General features: G+C 39.1%; 1 protein-coding gene across 6 annotated transcripts in view; it reads left to right on the forward strand.

Moving 5' to 3' along the window:
- Positions 1–18,616, forward strand: part of nalcn (sodium leak channel, non-selective) — a 78,000-nt gene that overhangs the window by 10,392 nt on the left and 48,992 nt on the right. For 5 of the 6 annotated variants that reach the window (XM_020609553.1, XM_020609557.1, XM_020609559.1 and 2 more), the window contains 7 exons: positions 1,486–1,569; positions 1,950–2,089; positions 2,193–2,321; positions 5,515–5,666; positions 6,734–6,876; positions 7,160–7,264; positions 10,309–10,395. In XM_020609553.1, coding sequence (XP_020465209.1) covers positions 1,486–1,569; positions 1,950–2,089; positions 2,193–2,321; positions 5,515–5,666; positions 6,734–6,876; positions 7,160–7,264; positions 10,309–10,395 — 840 coding nt within the window. The remainder of the gene's footprint in view (positions 1–1,485; positions 1,570–1,949; positions 2,090–2,192; positions 2,322–5,514; positions 5,667–6,733; positions 6,877–7,159; positions 7,265–10,308; positions 10,396–18,616) is intronic. The other variant, XM_020609555.1, reaches the window with a different exon arrangement.

Consider the following 18,616-nt stretch of genomic DNA (forward strand, 5'->3'; position numbering starts at 1 on the left):
ATCAAATCAAATCTTATCGAGAAATTTGATATTTTATTTGTAGTGTACATCTGTGACAAATGTGACATGTGCCTACGTTTTCATTGCCATTAGGATGGGGCACTCATATAGCTTTTACAATAAACTAATACGTATATAACACAATTAGAGTTTATGCGCATTTTGGCCGAAGGCAGTGGAGGGTAAACCCTGCATTACTGACAGGTAAACGACTTTGGGACACTGAAGAGGTTTCGCAACATATAGGAAGCAGACAGGGGGAAGTTCTAACAGCCACTGAGGAAGTAGAGACCTTTTTGACCACAAGTAGTTTTATAGTCTTCAGAAGTATGACCTTTTTGTGCCACTTCAGATTTTTTTTCTCCACATTAAATTCATCCTTAGTACTTGTATTGAGCTGTAAATTCAGACAAATCAACACAATTCAAATCTGAGGTAGATATTGTTCTGTGGAAGCATCCAGGAACAGAGAGCTGGCAGATGAAAGGCCCATAATTACAGCCATAAAACGTGTGGACAGCTTAATTGGCAAATCAAGGATAAAAACAGGGAGGCACTGGAGGACACAGAATTAGAATCACCAGTGCAAGAAAAATGCATGGAAATGGGAACATTTCATCTTCTTTCTGCAATGTTTTTTAAGCTCACGAAGGCAGATAAAACCCCTTTCTATTTGTAAAATGGGAAAGGATTTTTTGGCAGATTTTCTTTCTATTTCAGGTAAAACTAAGCTTCTCTAAATAATGCATATATGTGACATGTTCAGATTTCTAGGGTTTTGAGTAATGTCTTTTTAAAGTGTGCCAGAGCAGATGTATTCATTGTTTCTATGATCATATGATCGACACTTGGAAGTTGTATTTTGTAGCTAGTTGTTTAACACGCCTGCACAATACAAGTGATCTGCAGAGCGTGGTAAAGTAATTGCATGCTTTTGTTCTTGTCAGTGTGTAATCACACATGGTCCTTATCTGTAGTGTTTCAGAACACACCCTCTTATTTGCAGTTTTTCTTCCTGTGGAAGACTGACCCCCTAAGAGCTTCTTAGAGACTCCTCTTTCTCTCTAAGTGGTAATTAAGTATGCCCATTTTGTTGGCCTCATGACATTTGGGGCTTAATCATGTTTGTGTTTTCATGTTGAACGCTATTTGAATATTGTGGTCAGTTTGTCAAAGGGTGCAGTAATTTTGGACTCTGTTTATTGTTTTTCCTGAATTGTCTTATGTCTAATTTTTCACGTAAAGAATTAAAAAATCACAATTGATGTTTTGTCAGATTTTCAGAAGGTAATGGTTCCTATGGGCAGTTTCCAGAACCATAAAGACCAGGATTATCTAAATCAGCTTTCTTAAAGGATGTGGCCACAGTTTATGATGATGGTCACATATTTACAGTATCCACTCATGTTCATGTTTCCTCTTCTTCCAAGTCTTTTGCCTTTTTTGTTTAACTGTTGGTATCTCCTTTTATTTTCCTTTCCACAGGGGGATAACTCCTATGTGAAGGATCGCTGGTGCATGTTTGATGGATTCATGGTGTTTTTCATTTGGATGTCCCTGGTGCTGCAGGTATTTTGCTATTACTGTTACATAAGTTTTGGAATTTTGGTAAATGATCTAATACTTGTATAGCGCTTTTCTATGCTTTACAGTACACTCAAAGAGCTTTCACACTATTTGGCCATTCACACTCACAAACGCTCACACATTCACTCACCGGGAGCAACTGGGGGTTCAATGTCTTGCTCAAGGACAAATTGACATGTTGACTGGACAAGCCGGGAATCAAACCCCTAATCCTTCGGTTAGGAGATGATCCACTCAACCTCCTAAGTCACAGCCGTCCCCCAAATTTTATTGGTATTTTCTTTCCTGCAAGTGCTTGTATGGCTTGATTTCAGGCACATAGCTGGCTTTTACCTCTTAATGAGCTGTTTCTTTGTTTTTAGGTGTTTGAAATAGCCAAGATTGTGGATCAGATGTCTCCATGGGGAATGTTGAGAATCCCTCGAGCACTCATTATGATTCGGGCCTTCAGAATCTACTTCCGTTTTGAGCTTCCTCGTTCCCGCATCACCAACATTCTGAAGTACAGTGCTGTTACAGTATGACTGTCTCCACAATTAATGAATAGTTGTGCATGAGAAAATATGACACTTTAATATGCCTTCCTTTGCTCTTCTGCTTTGCAGGCGATCTGGGGAGCAGATCTGGAGTGTTTCCATTTTCCTGCTGTTTTTTCTTCTGCTCTATGGAATTCTGGGTGTTCAAATGTTTGGAACGTTCAACTTTCACTGCGTGATTAATGGAACAGTGTACGGGTAAAACCAGAGCATAGTAGAGTACTGTAGGAATGATGCATTTTTGTAGACCAACCTGGAAGTTAGCATCACCCTGGTTCCCTTGACAAAAAGCCAACGGGATTTTTCTATGGGCTTTTGGATTATTGCGGAAAATGACCTCATTGACAAACAACGGTTTATGACACTTACACATTTTGTTAAGCAAGATAATCGTAATTTATGATTTTTGAGGCCCAAATACAATTGGCAGACATAAAAAGCTATTGTCAGGCTATAAACGAACCACACCATGTTCCCATGACTTCAGCGTCATTTTAAGACAGTTACTAGCATAAAAAACATGAGTTGGATATTTACTGACATATTTTATTTCATAGAAGAAAATATGAAAATGTATTGGCCTTGTGTTAACTGCAAACCTTATTTCAGGCATCTGACCAAAAATGCACTAACTTGGGGTCAATGGAACCGTAGGTGCAATAATGCTAACTCGGTTCTGGGACCTGGGACTTACCACTGAGGCACTCTATCTGCGTGTTAAGTGTGACGTAACATTCCATTTCTGGGTCCAAACTTACCTCACGCCCAAATGGCAGAGCCTGCCACCCTCTACACCATAACATCTTTTTTTTGTTTGTTTTTTTAGTGAGGCATCATTGAGAGTAAAAAAAAAAAAAAACATGACTACATTCTTAAGATTCAGGTAGTCAGTGTTGCTGTTCCACCTGGTGGCATTATAACCAATCTTTATTATACATTACAATAAATGTATTCCAATATATAGATATATATATTTCGCTATATATATCAAGGTACATCTAACTCGTTTTTAATGGTTCCCAGCTTTTATTGTTACTGTCATCACTAAAATGTGTCAGTGTATAGTGTTTACATTAACTTTGTGCTAACTACCTAGCTAAAATTATAAGACAGCAAAACAGCATACCCTTAAAAGCTAAAAGCTTATTTTTATTAATTTAAGAATACTGTGACTCATCTAATAAACTGCAGCCATTTCTTTTTTGTCCTTCCCATCGCAAGGAAAGCGGTAAAATAACAGCATCACCCGTGAATTTGTTTCAGATTTATTTAGACAACGGGGGAAAACAATATTGTGGCATACGGAGAGGAGGAGAATGAACCGAAGTTTGGACCCGGAAACAGAATATTACATAACCACTTAACAAGTGGATTAGTATGAAGAAGTGTAAATGTTGCTACCTTTTTTGTTGTTTTCACATACCGGTACCTTACATCCCATATACCATGTTCCATTTCAGCTTTTTACTGTTTATACATGTTTTGTTTACTATATAGTTATAGCAGAGCCCAGCTTTCCCACTTTAAATGGAGGTGATATATTGTACATTTACTGAAACAGTAGTTGTTAGTATTAAATAGATGGTGAGGGAAATGCAACTGTGCTCTTCTTTGAAAACAGTAGACTTCTCCTACACAGTGCCATGGTTGTACATTTAGCAAACCAATGATGGGTCAGCATGATCAGTCGGTACCTGTCCCCCGTCGAGTCTGACAGATCCTGACAGCATCTCATATTTTTGTGGTTGATTTGGTGTGAAAATCTAAGCAGTAGCCACACACATTAAATTGTGTTTTTATGTGGAGCAGCAATTCTACACAGCATTCTTTTCATGTCAGGAGCTGGTTTGGTCAGTTAAAGTTTATGTTAATTTTAAACATTGATGGTCAGCATATTCTCAGATTTAAAAAAAATGTTAAATATGTTGTAATGTTAAAGGCCAGTAGAAATCCATGGGTACTAGCATCGGAGAAGACCAGGCATCTGTATTAGTATGTGCACATGGTGCTGTACAAGTAGAGCATGTATTTAAACATATTTGTGAAGGTTTAATCATTCAGCTGAGGATGACAGTAATATGATACAGAGAATATGAATCCTTGTTTACACAAAAGATTGAGGAAGCAACCATCATGGTTAAAGCCTGCATGGAATAATTATGATAATTATGTTTTCCTACATTGTCCAGCGTTTGTTTGAGTTATTTTCTGTTCAACAACTACCCACCCATTTCTGCATATTGATGTGTCTCGAAGCACCCGATGGACACAGTATATATTGACCATTAGTAGCAGGAAAGGCAGTGCAGGACATTCTTATATTCATAGCTCTGACATCCTTCTGTAACCTCAATCCAAAAGTAGTGTGGCAGTTGCAAATCTTATTTGTTTGTTACTGTTTTCCCCCTAAATCCCTCATCTATGTATCTATATACTTCTAATTTGGTATTTTAGAAATGGCACAATGTCAAAACTCCCTAGCTTTTCACACACACACAGAATTTAATGGAACCTGGGAAGAAATAGCAAGTGAGATGTGTTCTGATACGGATATTAAATGAAAATTAAGATGTAGGATTTTTGCAGTTTTGTACAATATGAGTTAGATTTACTGAACAGAAGCTGGATGACATCTGTGTCTTGTAGATTTAAAAGTACATTGTTTTGATAAAGGTACAGATCCAGAAAACCAGTTATTATATATAATTTCTTGTTTAATAAACATGCTGTGTATTTAATTTGTCACACCAAAGTATTAATATGACATTACCACTGGACAGTTGGTTTGTCATGTGAGGATGAATTAATCTCCCCTTTGTCATCAAGGCAAGTGGTTTCTTTGATAAGACAGTTATGTTATTGAGCCCAGTATAATTAGCTTTATTGAGATTCACCACTATGCCTCTGATTGTTCTTTGTGATAGTGCAATAAATTATCCCTTCTGATCCTGTACCTCTTAATAAACAATTTGGATGAATGTCTTTGCAGGCAATTTGAAGGCATTAATTTTCATTAGAGAGATCTAGCAGCTCCTGGAATAACACCTGTGACTAAAAGACAGGGTGACAGAGGGAAACAGGCAGGGCACCGTGTTTATGTACAGGCAAAATTCACCTGTGTATGTATTCATCGTATATGTGCATCTCGTGCTACTGTTTTAGAAGGTTTGAATTCTTGCCACTCTAATTTTGGATCTTTACATTTGTTTAATACTTGCAGTAAATTCTGTTTGTGTGTCTTTCACAGGCTTGTCTTCATTATGCCATTACTATTTCTCTATTGTTGTTCACAGATAACAGCATAATTTTTCTCTTCTTTGTTTAGACATTTATTCCAAGTACTACCCTTAGCAAACATATTGTTTAATAATGTTGTTTTTGTTTTGGGCAGTAATGTGACATTGAACAGCTTAGCCATTCCCGACACCCATTGTAACCCTAATGGAGAAGGCTATCAGTGTCCTGATGGCTTCGTATGCAACGACCTGGAACAGCTGGGCCTCAGCCGGCAGGAGCTTGGTTATAGTGGCTTCAATGAACTAGGTATAAACTGTATATACATGCTGAGGAATGCACTGAAACACATACACAAAGATAAGCATTCACTAATATGCATTGCATGTGCATTTGTTTTGTTCACAGTTTTCATTTCATGCAGGGGATACAGTAACAGAAATGCACTAAAATGAATTTAGCAGTGCTGGATGAACAGAGTTCTTTCTCTGGTGCTAAACATTTAAACTGTTAACTTTGGTGTCGTTGAAATCCCTACATATTTGTTGTTTATTGACAGAATGTTAGTTGCTCCTTGGGTTTTTCTTTTCCCCTGTAAATGTTCAGTTTATTTAGTTAAGAACTGTGAAAGAATAATCCTCTGTGAGAATTAAAATGGTGCAGTGAAGATGTGCCATTCAGCAGCATCCTTCATGTTAGTCATCTGAAATGTGCTCACATCCAGTGTCAGTGCACAGCGCAGTGTACCTGATTCTTGTATAGCCGTGAAGGAGACTAAGAGCTTCACATTAAACATTAGACATTGTATAGAGGAACTATATGACACATTCAAGGCAGTATACAGTCTTAATGTATATTATGGATTACTGTACATGGTCTTTTGGCCAGCTTATCATATGAATAAGATCATCATTATTATGGATGATCTTATTCATATGAATGAATGTATTTATTGAGGTTTCTTGAGGTTTCAAATGTACTATTTATACAATGACTGGCCATTTAGAGGTGTTCCTAAAATTCTGACCCTCTCATGTATATAGCTGTGGATGACAAAAATATAGACACCTCTAAATTTAACGTAGTCCAGTACAGCACCATGTTTAACTATGACCTCAATAATAAACATATAATTGAATCTATACATTGATGACAATTTTACCAAACACCAAAAAAGCATAAACAGAGATATTAAGGTGGAGGTGCTGCATAGAAGTGCATACAATTATACAGGTGTAGCTAATAAAGTGGCCAGTCAGTGTATTTATCCATGCAGAAGGAAAAGCTATAAAAAAAACAATATACAAAATATACAAAAATAGTATGTCACTAACTGTTTCTAGCTCCAATACCTAAAGACTCTCTCTCTGTTTTAGGTACCAGTATCTTTACTGTGTATGAGGCTGCATCACAGGAGGGCTGGGTGTTCCTCATGTACAGAGCCATTGACAGTTTCCCTCGCTGGCGTTCCTACTTCTACTTTATAACTCTCATTTTCTTCTTGGCATGGCTTGTCAAGGTCAGAGCCAGTCTTTCTCCACTGCACCTCTCATACTTTCAGCTCCTATGACATGGCAGCGGGAGATAGTTGGTTAATTGCTGTAACCTAATCTTTCACCTAGAGACAACGATTTCCCCTTGTTAGTAGAATGTTCTCTGGCTAATGAGAGAATGAATGTCATGTCACAGATAGTGAAAGGAAGTTAGGAGACGAGACCTGTACGTGATCATTTATTTTTAAATGTCACAGCACTTTTTTCTCTCTCACTGTCTCTGTTTTCATTTCTCTTTGTCTTGTACAGAATGTGTTCATTGCTGTCATCATCGAGACATTTGCTGAGATCAGAGTGCAGTTTCAGCAGATGTGGGGATCAAGGAGCAGTACCACATCTACTGCTACAACGCAGGTACAACTAGTAGCTGACAAACTACTGCCACAAAATGGCACGTTGTTATTATTTTTTCATTTAATAAGATCTGGCAGATTTATTCTACCAAGTGACAAGAGAGCACTTGGATGTGTAATGTCACCTCTCTGGGGGATAGGAAACTCACCTCTATTCAGAGCACCTGCCCTGGAATCAAACACTGCTGGTTTGAGGATGGGCTCTCTCCTTTTCTGGAGTATTAAGGTGGTGTGGCAGTACACATTCAGCCAAATATTGATGACCACTGTGTTTGTTGTATTATCGGCTCTGCATCTGTACTGTCAAGGGTAAAGAGAAGAGGGCTAAATTGGATCAGGCAGTGGGGGATGTTGCTAGGCAGACCTGTTACATCCAAACATGCAGTGATGGTAATCTGGGAATACCTGGTTGAGACCCCTGTCTCCAGTCCTCCATCTCTTAAAGAATTTTTGCTACATTCTGGGGATGCTGGAGAGTCCAATAGTTCAGGTTCAGTGGTTGTCTCTGTCAGAGACACTGTATGTCAAAGAAGTGACCATCTATAGCAAATGGTTATAACACTAGGTTTGTCAGGAAAGGCTCTGCTGTTTGTGGGAGGTCTCAGTCAATCTGAGCAGTGATGAGAATTTTGCTGAGAAATCTAATCTTCCCTAGTAAACACACAGATTAAACATTAAACATTTTTTTAAATCAACAGCTCACAACAGCATGTAAGAGAGAGGTTGGGGTGACTGAGGAGCTGTGGCAGCAAATGTTGTTAGGATAGGTGTGATTTTCAGATTAACAGTGGTAAGTGCCAGGGTTATAATGTCCATGGTGTGCACCTTAATGAATGTTACTGTACTTGCTACACAGCTGTGAATGAACCAGTAATTACCAGTCACCAGTCATACTGGAAACAGCTTGTACAAATCAGCTAATATAAGCTCGACTTCATCGCTTCATCTGAATGCTTCATTTCTACTGGCTTGATCAGACCACTTCCACCAGTGTGCACTGGGCTGATTTGTAGCTGGGTTTGAAACAGTTAGGGTGACGTGCCTGGTACTGGCTCTGCTGTCTTTATGTTCCTCTGTTGTTTTATTTCTCTATTGACATTACAGTATTTATTCTGGTTTTTACATTGCCCTTGTAAAGTACTTCGGTGCTTTTAAAGTGCTATATAAATAAATTTTGATTGATTGATTGACTGATGGTCATCACATCTCCGAAAATGTCACAGCAAATTTGTAATTGCATTACCTGGATAGATTGAGCACAAATTCAAAAACTAGCTGTTTTTTTTTTCTTGACTGAAGTAAATGAGGAGAGCAGCCAAAGTTAGTTAAAGAAAGTACTGTGTGTGTCGCATGTTTACACAGTATATACAGTTTGATTTGTAATATTGTAGGGGTTATTATTCCATAGAGCTAGCGGTTTAAGTTACTTTTTACATGTATGTCAAATGTGCCACCCCTCTCTGAGTCTGTTCCTCAGCATGTAAATCAGCATGAGCTAAACTACTAAGGGAGTGATGACCAGAGTTTACCCATTTGTCCTAAAGGGTTTAATAGTTTTAAATTGAAACTTGCATTTCACCAATTTTGTAAAAAACAATAAAATGGTTTGACAGTTACTGGAGGTTCATTTTATAAATCCCTGTAGAATTTTTCACCATCATTCCAGTCTAGAAAGCACTGAATTATGGAGTCATTAGCATTGGCTTGGCATATTTTCAAGTCTGAATATTGAGCTGTCTTACACGCCTCCTTTTATTTATGAAAGAAGTTGTTACTCTGGTCTTGATTAATGCTTATTTTTCACTTGAAGTGACAGGTATTTGATTGGCTCCACACTTACAGTAGACTACTCCGGACTGACGAAGAGGGCTGGGAAGTGGGCTTGAAGCAGAGAAAATCAAGAGAGACAGAGTATTTTGCAAAATGCATGATTTATGATTACATTGCAGTTGAAAACAGATAAGGAGATAGAAACAGAAGGCATCACAGGTGGTCCCCGTTTGTGCATTCAGTAATGTATTGTCACTGTAGGAGTCATTATTTTTTATTTATACATTTTTTGCCAACATATTTCTATGTATTTCTTATTGTTTGTGAATAAACAAATTCATGCAATTATATAAGATTTAGAAACAGCAAGGAGACTTTTAGGATTAAAATATTGCCCCTCCGGTCTGTTCACCCACTAACAGTGGTCCTCGGGCTATGTCTCACCATACATTCACACTGATCCGGTAAAAATGCAACTTGCTGTTGTGTTTTAACCCGGGGGGGTGGGCTAACGTAGCCTACCCAACCTTAGCACCAATTCTACCACCAATGTGTCGGTATTGATAGCTAAAAAGCTCTATTTATCATCCATTATTAATTAAAATGCATGGCTTCTTGTTATGGTGTGTTAACTGTGACCCAGATTCGAGAGTGCTCGAATGCTAACAAAAGAGTATTCTTCCCGTGGGTGTCCACGTCCTGATTGTTTGCTGTACGTTTTCGTCAGTGCACCTCATTTGCCAGGTGATGTCACCATCCATCACAGTGCTGCATGGAGTTGCGTCATTTTGCTGGAGCCCCCTTTGGTGCTGGTGCTGGCCGTGGTGAATGTAGTCCTTCATAAAAATGAATGGAGAGGGCTGCGTTTTTTTTTCACATCTTTGAAACGCAGTTTGAATGTCGCCTTAGTCAGAATGGTGGTTCCTGGGTCATGATTGTTCCAAAGTTTATGAGAATAGTTGGTTGATGTTCATGAGTGAAGCAGCTGTCTTGTGAGTTGCAAAGTCTCTGCTGTGATATTGATTAGTTTTTTTTGTGTTAGGTCCTTAGGCCTGCATATTGTATTGAATAGCTATCTTGTTGTTTTTGTGGGTATGAATATGTTTGTATGATGCCTTCAGCCTTTTTGTCGTTACAGATGTTTTAGGAAGTTTTCGCCAAAAGATGTGTGTGTTTGAGTTTTGTCTAATAGTTTGAACAACGTTCAAGTTTTTTGTGTGTGTGTGTGTCAGTGTGTGTATGATCTGCCCCTCATGTGCTGTCCTTGTGCCACAGATGTTCCATGAAGACGCTGCTGGGGGATGGCAGCTTGTAGCTGTGGACGTCAACAAACCACATGGCCAGGCGCCTGCCTGCCTCCAGGTAAACACACCACATAATTAATATGCTGCTGATACTGCTGTGTTTCTTTCTCTCTCACATAGCCACGAATAATTCTGTGAAATATATTCAGCTTATGTGAAAAAAAGATACCTGAGCATAGATAAATTTATATTTACCTGAACTATAGCTGAGCTGTGTGTGTATAAGCTTGCGTGCGGCTTGTTCCATTTTTATTTATGTCACTCTTGATACTGAAATGCTTTGTATTCATAGAGAATCACTAAACTGTATCCATTTAACAGCGCCACAGAGGCATGCAGTGTCACCTCACTGTTGTAACATTTGTGGGTGTCTTCAGTGCCAGTATCAAACAACTAAATTGCGGGATTTTAAATGAGGGGAGGCTGATGTCTGATGTGTAGAGGTTCACTGATGATGTTGCTGCTGTGGTAGATGAGCATTAAATAATGGACGCTGCTGCTGCCTCATGGTTGGTGTGACCCAAATGGTTGGGTTTTAAAGATGAGCTGAAAACAGCAGGCACTGCTTACAGCACCGTTGTTGCCCTATCGTTGATGGCGGTGTGGCGTAAAAGGCTCGGCTCCTGCTGTGAGAGACTGCCAATAGCGTCTACAGCTATGACAGAGGGGGTAACTGTCAACAAACTCTCAGGGAGAAAATGTTTCAGAGCTAAGCTTGAAGGAGGCATGCACACAAATAGACCGAGGAACAGGGCACAAATAAAAACAGAGAAATGGGGTAGAGAAGGAGGGAAGAAATGAGAGAGAAAAGAGAGACAGTGAAATATGCATGTCCCCCAGAGTCTCATCATCAGGGGCTCACGATTGAGACAGAGGGATAACCAGAGGGATAAACACGGCTGACTTCCCTCTGAGCCCTGTGCATTACATGGAATACTCAAATACTGCTTCATCTGTCTCATTCGCGCAGATCAAAATTACTATTATTGTCTTCCTGTGCCAACAAGAAGACCATTTCTTAGAGTAGAAAGAAGACTGATGGAGAGCAGGATTAGGTCATGTTGACACTGATAATAGCAATGGTTCAAAAACCACAGCGTTCATTTCAGTGAGACTGTTCTTCTGCTGAATTCCTATAAGAGGAGCCAAGTGTCTTAGTGAGGAAGGTTGCAGAGCAACTCACATTTCCACTGGGACATAAATTGTGATAGATGTCTTCTAGAAAGAGAACAATATAGATGGAATAATCATCTTATTGTTTGTCCTTCATAATAATATCGTATTTCATAGTAGGGTCAGTGTTACACAAGATATTTGATAATAAGTTCCAGAGCAGGACAAAAATAGAGTAACTAATGCAGAATAAAACATGAGGTGGAGGGTTTAAAGGAACCAGTAGGTCTTTGTATTGCACAGGATGTTGATTCAACTTGTAGTTTGTGTTTTCTTGACACTGTAAATACATTGTATTCACTTTTCACCATTTCAAAAAAAAAAACTTAGTGATTGTAAATCATTACTTTAAGTTTGGTGATCCACACAAAAAACTGTTTTCCACTTTGTTTGGATTCTAGCAATTCACTCAGTGATTAGTGTGTTGCTATTGGATGATCCTGTAGAAAAATTACCCTACATATAACAACATTGTTGTGTTTTAAATGAACTATTCTTACAATACCAGTGTACAACAACTACTGTATGTACTGGTCACTCTTCCTCCTGGCTAGCCTGGCTTAGCAGACAGCCTCTATTTGTTGGACATTGTGGTCAAGCACTTAGACATCTGGTTCACCACAGTGCTCAGTGATGGAAGGCTTTAGAAGAATGATTTATTCCCTTTATAATACTAATTAATTGCTAATTAATATAATATAATTTTTTTTCTCTCACCTGATATATTAATAATGTAGATAAGTTTTTGATCACAGATGTTCTTCATTGTCCATCACATACAGTAAGCCATGTTTAATATCCCCCACAAAAGGAAACTTTATTTAGTTTTAGTATTAAATAATCACTGTCTAGAAGCTTAAAATTTTGCTGTACAAAATTAAGGTTCCCTTCATCACAGCTTGTAATGTCAGTTCCAAAATTACTGGAATCCATTAATCATAAGCTGACACAACAGCAAGTCTCTGTAAAGTTAAAAATAAACAGCTACCTTTCAGGCTTACAGAGGAGAAGTATTTGGCAATGAAGTCCCACTTTTGTTACAAGTGCCACTTTTAAGTACTTTTGTTGTTATCTAAATTTCTGCCTACTTGAGCATTCAAAATGTCAAGCATGCAACAAATAATAATCAAGTAGTGTGAAAGTTGAATAGTACTGAGAGTGACTTTGACATGCATCATACAATGCATCATTTCAAAAGTCACCCACCGTTTTCAGTTGCCAGTCACACACTGACAGCTTTTTGTTGCATGTCAATCTTTGAAACCTCTTTGAAAATGTTTTGGCTTTCTGATGCTTCAGAACTGTAAGATCAAATCTAGCTGTTTAATCCAAACCACACAGACCTCCAGCTCTGTGATCACATGAATTTAAGTAGTGTTTACAGGTTGGGGTAAAGGTGTTTTTATCAGTTTCTATCTTTTGATGTCATAATAGATGGGGTGAGAAGGCATGTCATCTCATGTTGACATAATATTTCATTAATGATGGACCTTCCCTCCAAAGTCTTACCAACATTTTTTTTTATTGCTTTTTCACCCATATCAGAAGCGAACATTGGTAACTGAAGAGACAGACAGAGTGAAGACAGGCAGTGGAGATCCAGCCTGCAGAGCCATCTGCGAGATCCGAGGGAGTGAAGTGCGAGTTTTTGTTATGCTCTGTCTGGTTGCAGAGTAATTGGCCTGTCAACTGATTAAAATGTTTCAGGGTTGATAGCTGGACATTTTCTACAGACAGGCAGCCTGTGTTTGTCTTGGTGGTAGTTCAGCCATACCTGTCGGGCTCTGTTTTATAATACTGTATGTGTTGAATCAAGCCTTTGTTATGTCTTACAGTCAGCCTGTTGATCTGCCTGTTGATGCCTGTCCATTTGTGCATGTGCGTGTGTGTCGGTGCGGGTCTGTCTGGGTCCAGCAGGCTGCATCAATTGGAGATAACACATAATTGATTAACCACCTGCTCTTTTTGGAGCCAGAGAGGAAACAGCAGCTTCCCTTTCTGAGGGACTACAAACCCAAATAACGCTCAAAGCAGTGAGCACCTCCGCTTTCCTTTGCCAGTCTTTATTACTCATACAGTCATAATCCTCAGTGCAGTCTTAATTTTGATTTTGACAGAATTTGTCATCCTAAGCTATCATTGTTGTGGTGTCTTGCCATTTCTTTTTTTGTTTGCAGACATGGTGACTATTGCTGCTTATGAGAGCAGTAACCCTATAACTGCTGCCAGTGACAAAACCAAAACCAAAAAAACAAACAAAAAAAACACCATTACCATGGGTAACACAGATAAGATCTTGTGTCCTTACTTGACACCTTAACTTCAGCCAAGCAAATAAACTCATTAAACTTACCAATATTGTCTAATCAATATTGTGTTGTTGTTAAGCTGACTAATTAACATGTCTCAGTATAACTGCAGTTTCTAACTTTTAAATAAATGTTTTTGTATAGATTAAACAAATACAATAAACCATGTTAATTCTTTCTAGGTTTTCCCCACTTCCAGTCTTTTTCCAAGCTAACCCAACCTATCAGCAAATATGGTAGGTGACTCTATAAAGACCACATTAGTAATTTGTGAAATTTGGATTGAATGAATGAATTAATAAAAAACCCTAAGGATTTGTAATACAACATAGACTAACTTCAAATAAAAATCAAGGAACTAAGGAATTTCTCTTTGAGAAATGTCTCCAAAGCCAAAGGTCATTGTTTCTCTGGAATCTTCCTGTTCCCCTGCCACCGATCATTGCCCTCTGGATCTTCATACTGATACAGCTCAAATGACATAACATGACGTAAAGAGTCAAGGTTAAGGGCGGTTTGTCCCTGTGTGGAATCACAAGGAGATGACAGAGAAAAGGAAAACTGGCCTAAGAGGAAAAGAAAAACAGAAGAAAACAAAATAGAAGATAAGATGGGTACAGTAAAAAACAGATGGCACTGGGGTATGGTGTGGTAGATATACATATATAGTACACAACAAAATCACCTGCAAGAGGACTTAGCCAGAACAGGACCAATGGTTCATATTGCTTATTATTCTAGACTGCAACGGTATGCTGAAATAAACCAGAAGTGTAAAGGGAATCGCAAGGCAGCAGAGGTGGCAAAGCACAGCAGAAATTATTAAGAGTAGGAGGGTGCAGACAGACAGACCGTTGTGTTTTATTAAGACCTGTTTTTCAACCAGAGAGATGAGTCAGCTTGCTCAGGGTTGTAATAAGCAAAGGGGCTCCCACTTTGTTAGATCCCCAACCCAGCAAAACTTTACACACGTACTCCTTCAGCCAAATGCTTTAGACCAAAATAACTTTATGTTGATACCAAACTTAGCCACGAGTCACTGTAACTGCTCCTGAGTTGGACAGTAGCATGCCTGCTCTACATCTTTTTATTCGAAGTTGTACAAGAACTTGTTGGAATTGTGGTTATTGCTGTTTGTTTATGTGTTGTCAACAAGTGCCTGTGCAGAAACTGAAGAGATAAGTCAAGTGATGCAGTCTGTAATCCCGCTCAGTTTCTTCTTAATCTCAGTAAACAGGAGAGAGAAAACTGTAGCAGGAGGTGGTGCCAGTCTGTTGGTGAGAATTCCTGTGTGAATGCTGCTATATTCTGCCATGTGCTACACTTGTTTAATTTACCAGCGGAAAGAGCATTTGTCCTCCTTGGCACTCCGAGTGAACAGATGGAGCATGAAGAAGCAGCGGCTTGTCTGTCAGTTTGCCTCTCTCTGTCTTGGTTGTGTCATAGTTGCAGCCACTGGAAATGTTTCAGGTAGGATGCGTAGATCCCCCTCCCCCAGAGGATCAGTATGCGTACTGACAGTGGATCAGGCTTGGACATCTCTTAGAGGCACAGCTAAAAGTTTTCTCAACCCTTCTGTGAGGCTGCAGTTTATGTCACAGTGACCAGACAGCCTTTAGAGAGTGACGCTTTTCTGCACTGTTTAAATTGACTGGCCATAAATTTGGTGATGAAGAGCACAAGTTTCCAGACAAGAAGCTAGAACTCTTAATGAAAACAGAAGTGGGTGTTTATTTCTTATTATTTTAAAAGTTGTTTTTCTTTTTTTTCCCCCATGAAAACGCACCCGGAGTGTTTCCCCACATACCAGCTTAGATGCCACTTGAAGTGGTGTCTTTGTATCTACGATGCTATTTGCATACATAATTTTTATCCTGTACACGCTGTTGGAATCAAGAAAATAAGGGCTGAATACGTGCGGTATTTCAATGAATGTAGTGTCATGCATTAGAAATTAAGCTTTGCTACTACTGTAGCAACTGGCTTTACTGTCAGACAGAATTATGCCAGTACTCTCTTGGCTAAATGCCAAAGACACAAATTAATGCGTAGCTACTTGCCACACATTGTGTGTCTGTATGTGTGTGTGTGCATGCTTTTGCCTGTGCACAGTGAGCACCTGGTGTTTCAAAGACCTAGCCAGAAGCAACACAAATAAATAGCATCCATCAAACGAGTGGCAAAAGATTTCAGAGACACACAAGCTAAGAAGCATCAAATGGCAGGGGAGAGCCATCTTGTCCCACTATTGATACTGTTAAATTGATTTTGACATCCTGTGGTGTGCCAGTGCCATCAGATGCATCGACAAACTGCACCATTTTGGCTTGGGAACGATATGGAAAGCATTAACTGGTGAAGTGCATCACATCTTTAGTTTATCTGGAAATAATGTGGGAAAGGATAAAAGGTTATTGTGTAGCAGAACTGGATGGGCAGACTGTATCTCCAACTGCACACTGCTCTCCAGCTAACTCTCCAGTCGGGACCTTGAGAAGATAAACCGTTTCATACATACAAGCGTGTACTTTCTGTTCTCTGTCAGTCTGCCTCTATCTCTCACTCCATCCCTCGCAGACACACACACACACAAACTCTGTTCAGCCAAAACACTCACAGAGGGAAGAACATCTGGTTGCTGGAAATGTCAACCCGCTTTGTCATGTCCAATCTCAGTCAGGGGGTCTAACCGCTTTGAGTGGGCATATGTGTACTTTTCTAACAAAAAACTAGAGCTGGTAGAAGCTGTGTCAGTCTGGACTACCTTGTGGGCTGAAAGGAAGGCCACAAATTCACTTTGGAAAACACAGATTTCTTTGGCATGGTGTAAATTACTTTTTAAAGCCTGAATATATTTTAGAACAATATTACATATTTTTCCTCGTGTGTCTTATTAACTAGAGGAGACTGAGGTTTCTAAAACTGTATTTACAGTAGACTATTAGGAAAATAGAAAACCATTGAAATATAGACATGCGTATTTAACTGTTAGCAATTCTGTGGTGTGTGACACATGGTTTGCGTACCCCATAGCTGACGGGTTACAGCGCAGCACACCGGTAGCACATTGCATGCATGATGTCAATGCCTCAAATTTGACTGCTAACATTTGTCTGAGGTCTCCCACACTCTCTGGCTGTTTCCTGTGTGCCTCTCTGTGATTCACTATAACATCAAGCCTAAGAGCCCAAAAATATAACAAAACAAAGTCACAACTTTCTGACTGAGCATCCATCCTGACCTCCCTGCCATTAGATTTTGCATTGCTGTAAAAATAACTGCTTCTTCTGCCCTGATCTGTCAGACAACAGTCCTGACAGAGTCCTTGAGTTGTACGTCTTTTCATATGATTCTTGTGAACTCTATATCGCAGGAACGCCTTAAGGGAATTTCTTCAAATTTGGCACAAATGTTCACTTACTATAGATTCAAGGATGAACTGATTAGATTTTGGTGGTCAAAGTTCAAGGTCAGCGACCTCACTTCTGTCCCATACCTGTGAATTTGGCAGTGGCATGCAACCACAAAACGGTAATTCTAGTTGATGGTTTTTTTAGTTCCTTAAAACAGTAGTTCCTGTATTGTACTCAGAGGTTCAAAGTTCAACTTTTTTTTCCTCACTAAATCCATCATAGCTTGATTTCAGTGCATCAAACACAACTGCAGATCAGGTTTTTCTAGACTTTAAAGACTTTGTACAGTGTAGTTGTGTGTAGGAGGGTGGATGGCAGTGGTCCCAATTTCCTGCGGCAAATTTGATCCTTCCAGCAATGCTGCAAAAAACAACTCTTCATCTGTCTGAAGTCATCCTCTCATTTTTCACTTTTTTTTTCCCAATCTGTCCTATTGCCAATCTCACATGCAAGTCTTTATTTAGGGTGAGTGGTTCAGCCCACTCACAAGCTGTTCATTCTGCCACATACATCCAGTTCAAGGCTGTGATCACATCTGCATTATTGTCTCCAAAGGAGTGCACAGTTACGGTGTTGCCTATTTTGTCTGACCCTGTTTCTCTTTTGAGCGTTTTTATCACGTTCTTTAATGTCATTATTCTTTGCATCCTTTTTCTTTGTTCTGTAGTTGTTAATGAAGAATAATAAGTTATTAACTGCTAAATTGGCAAATGTTCAGTTTTGACTTGGGCTCTTTTGTTTAAATTAATGAGTTTTAAGGGCTGCTGCAGTAGGCAGGCAGCTATTAAATTATCTGTCGCATTTGTTAAAGAGGGATGATGATGATGATAAATGTATTAGTAGTAGTAGTAGTACTGCACTACAAGATTGTTGATGGTTAGGAGAGGGCAGCTTATTTCCTCACTCTCTGAGGTGTAGTTGTTGGTATTTATAGTGTTAAAACATACACTGATTTCTGGGAGGTTACCTTGATGAAGATGAGATCATATACACAGTATGTTTAACTACCTACTGTACCTGGGGTAGTTCTGGGGTGCCAGGTAAGGAGGTATTGGGCCAGGGGGAGTGGGGTAGTAGCAACAGCAAGTATTAGTTTTGTTGATGAACTGTTTGTTCACACAAGGAAATTATCCTTTGAGTTTCATGACTTTTGTTTGTTTTGTATTGATTTGCATTTCCATGCTTCCAGTTACTATGCATTTCTGTACTGTATACTGTATATGAACCATGTGTTTGCAAGTATGTATTTGTGTTCTTGGTACGCTGCCATACAGTGGACATTATGTAGTGGGGAGAATGCAGGTGTGTTTGTTTTAAGATCTAAAACAATAAATGATTATTTCAGTCATATGATGATGTTGTAGGCATTCTGTGCCACTGCTGT

This window comes from Monopterus albus, unplaced genomic scaffold (genome assembly GCF_001952655.1).
Source record: "Monopterus albus unplaced genomic scaffold, M_albus_1.0 scaffold99.1, whole genome shotgun sequence".
NCBI lineage: Eukaryota > Metazoa > Chordata > Actinopteri > Synbranchiformes > Synbranchidae > Monopterus > Monopterus albus.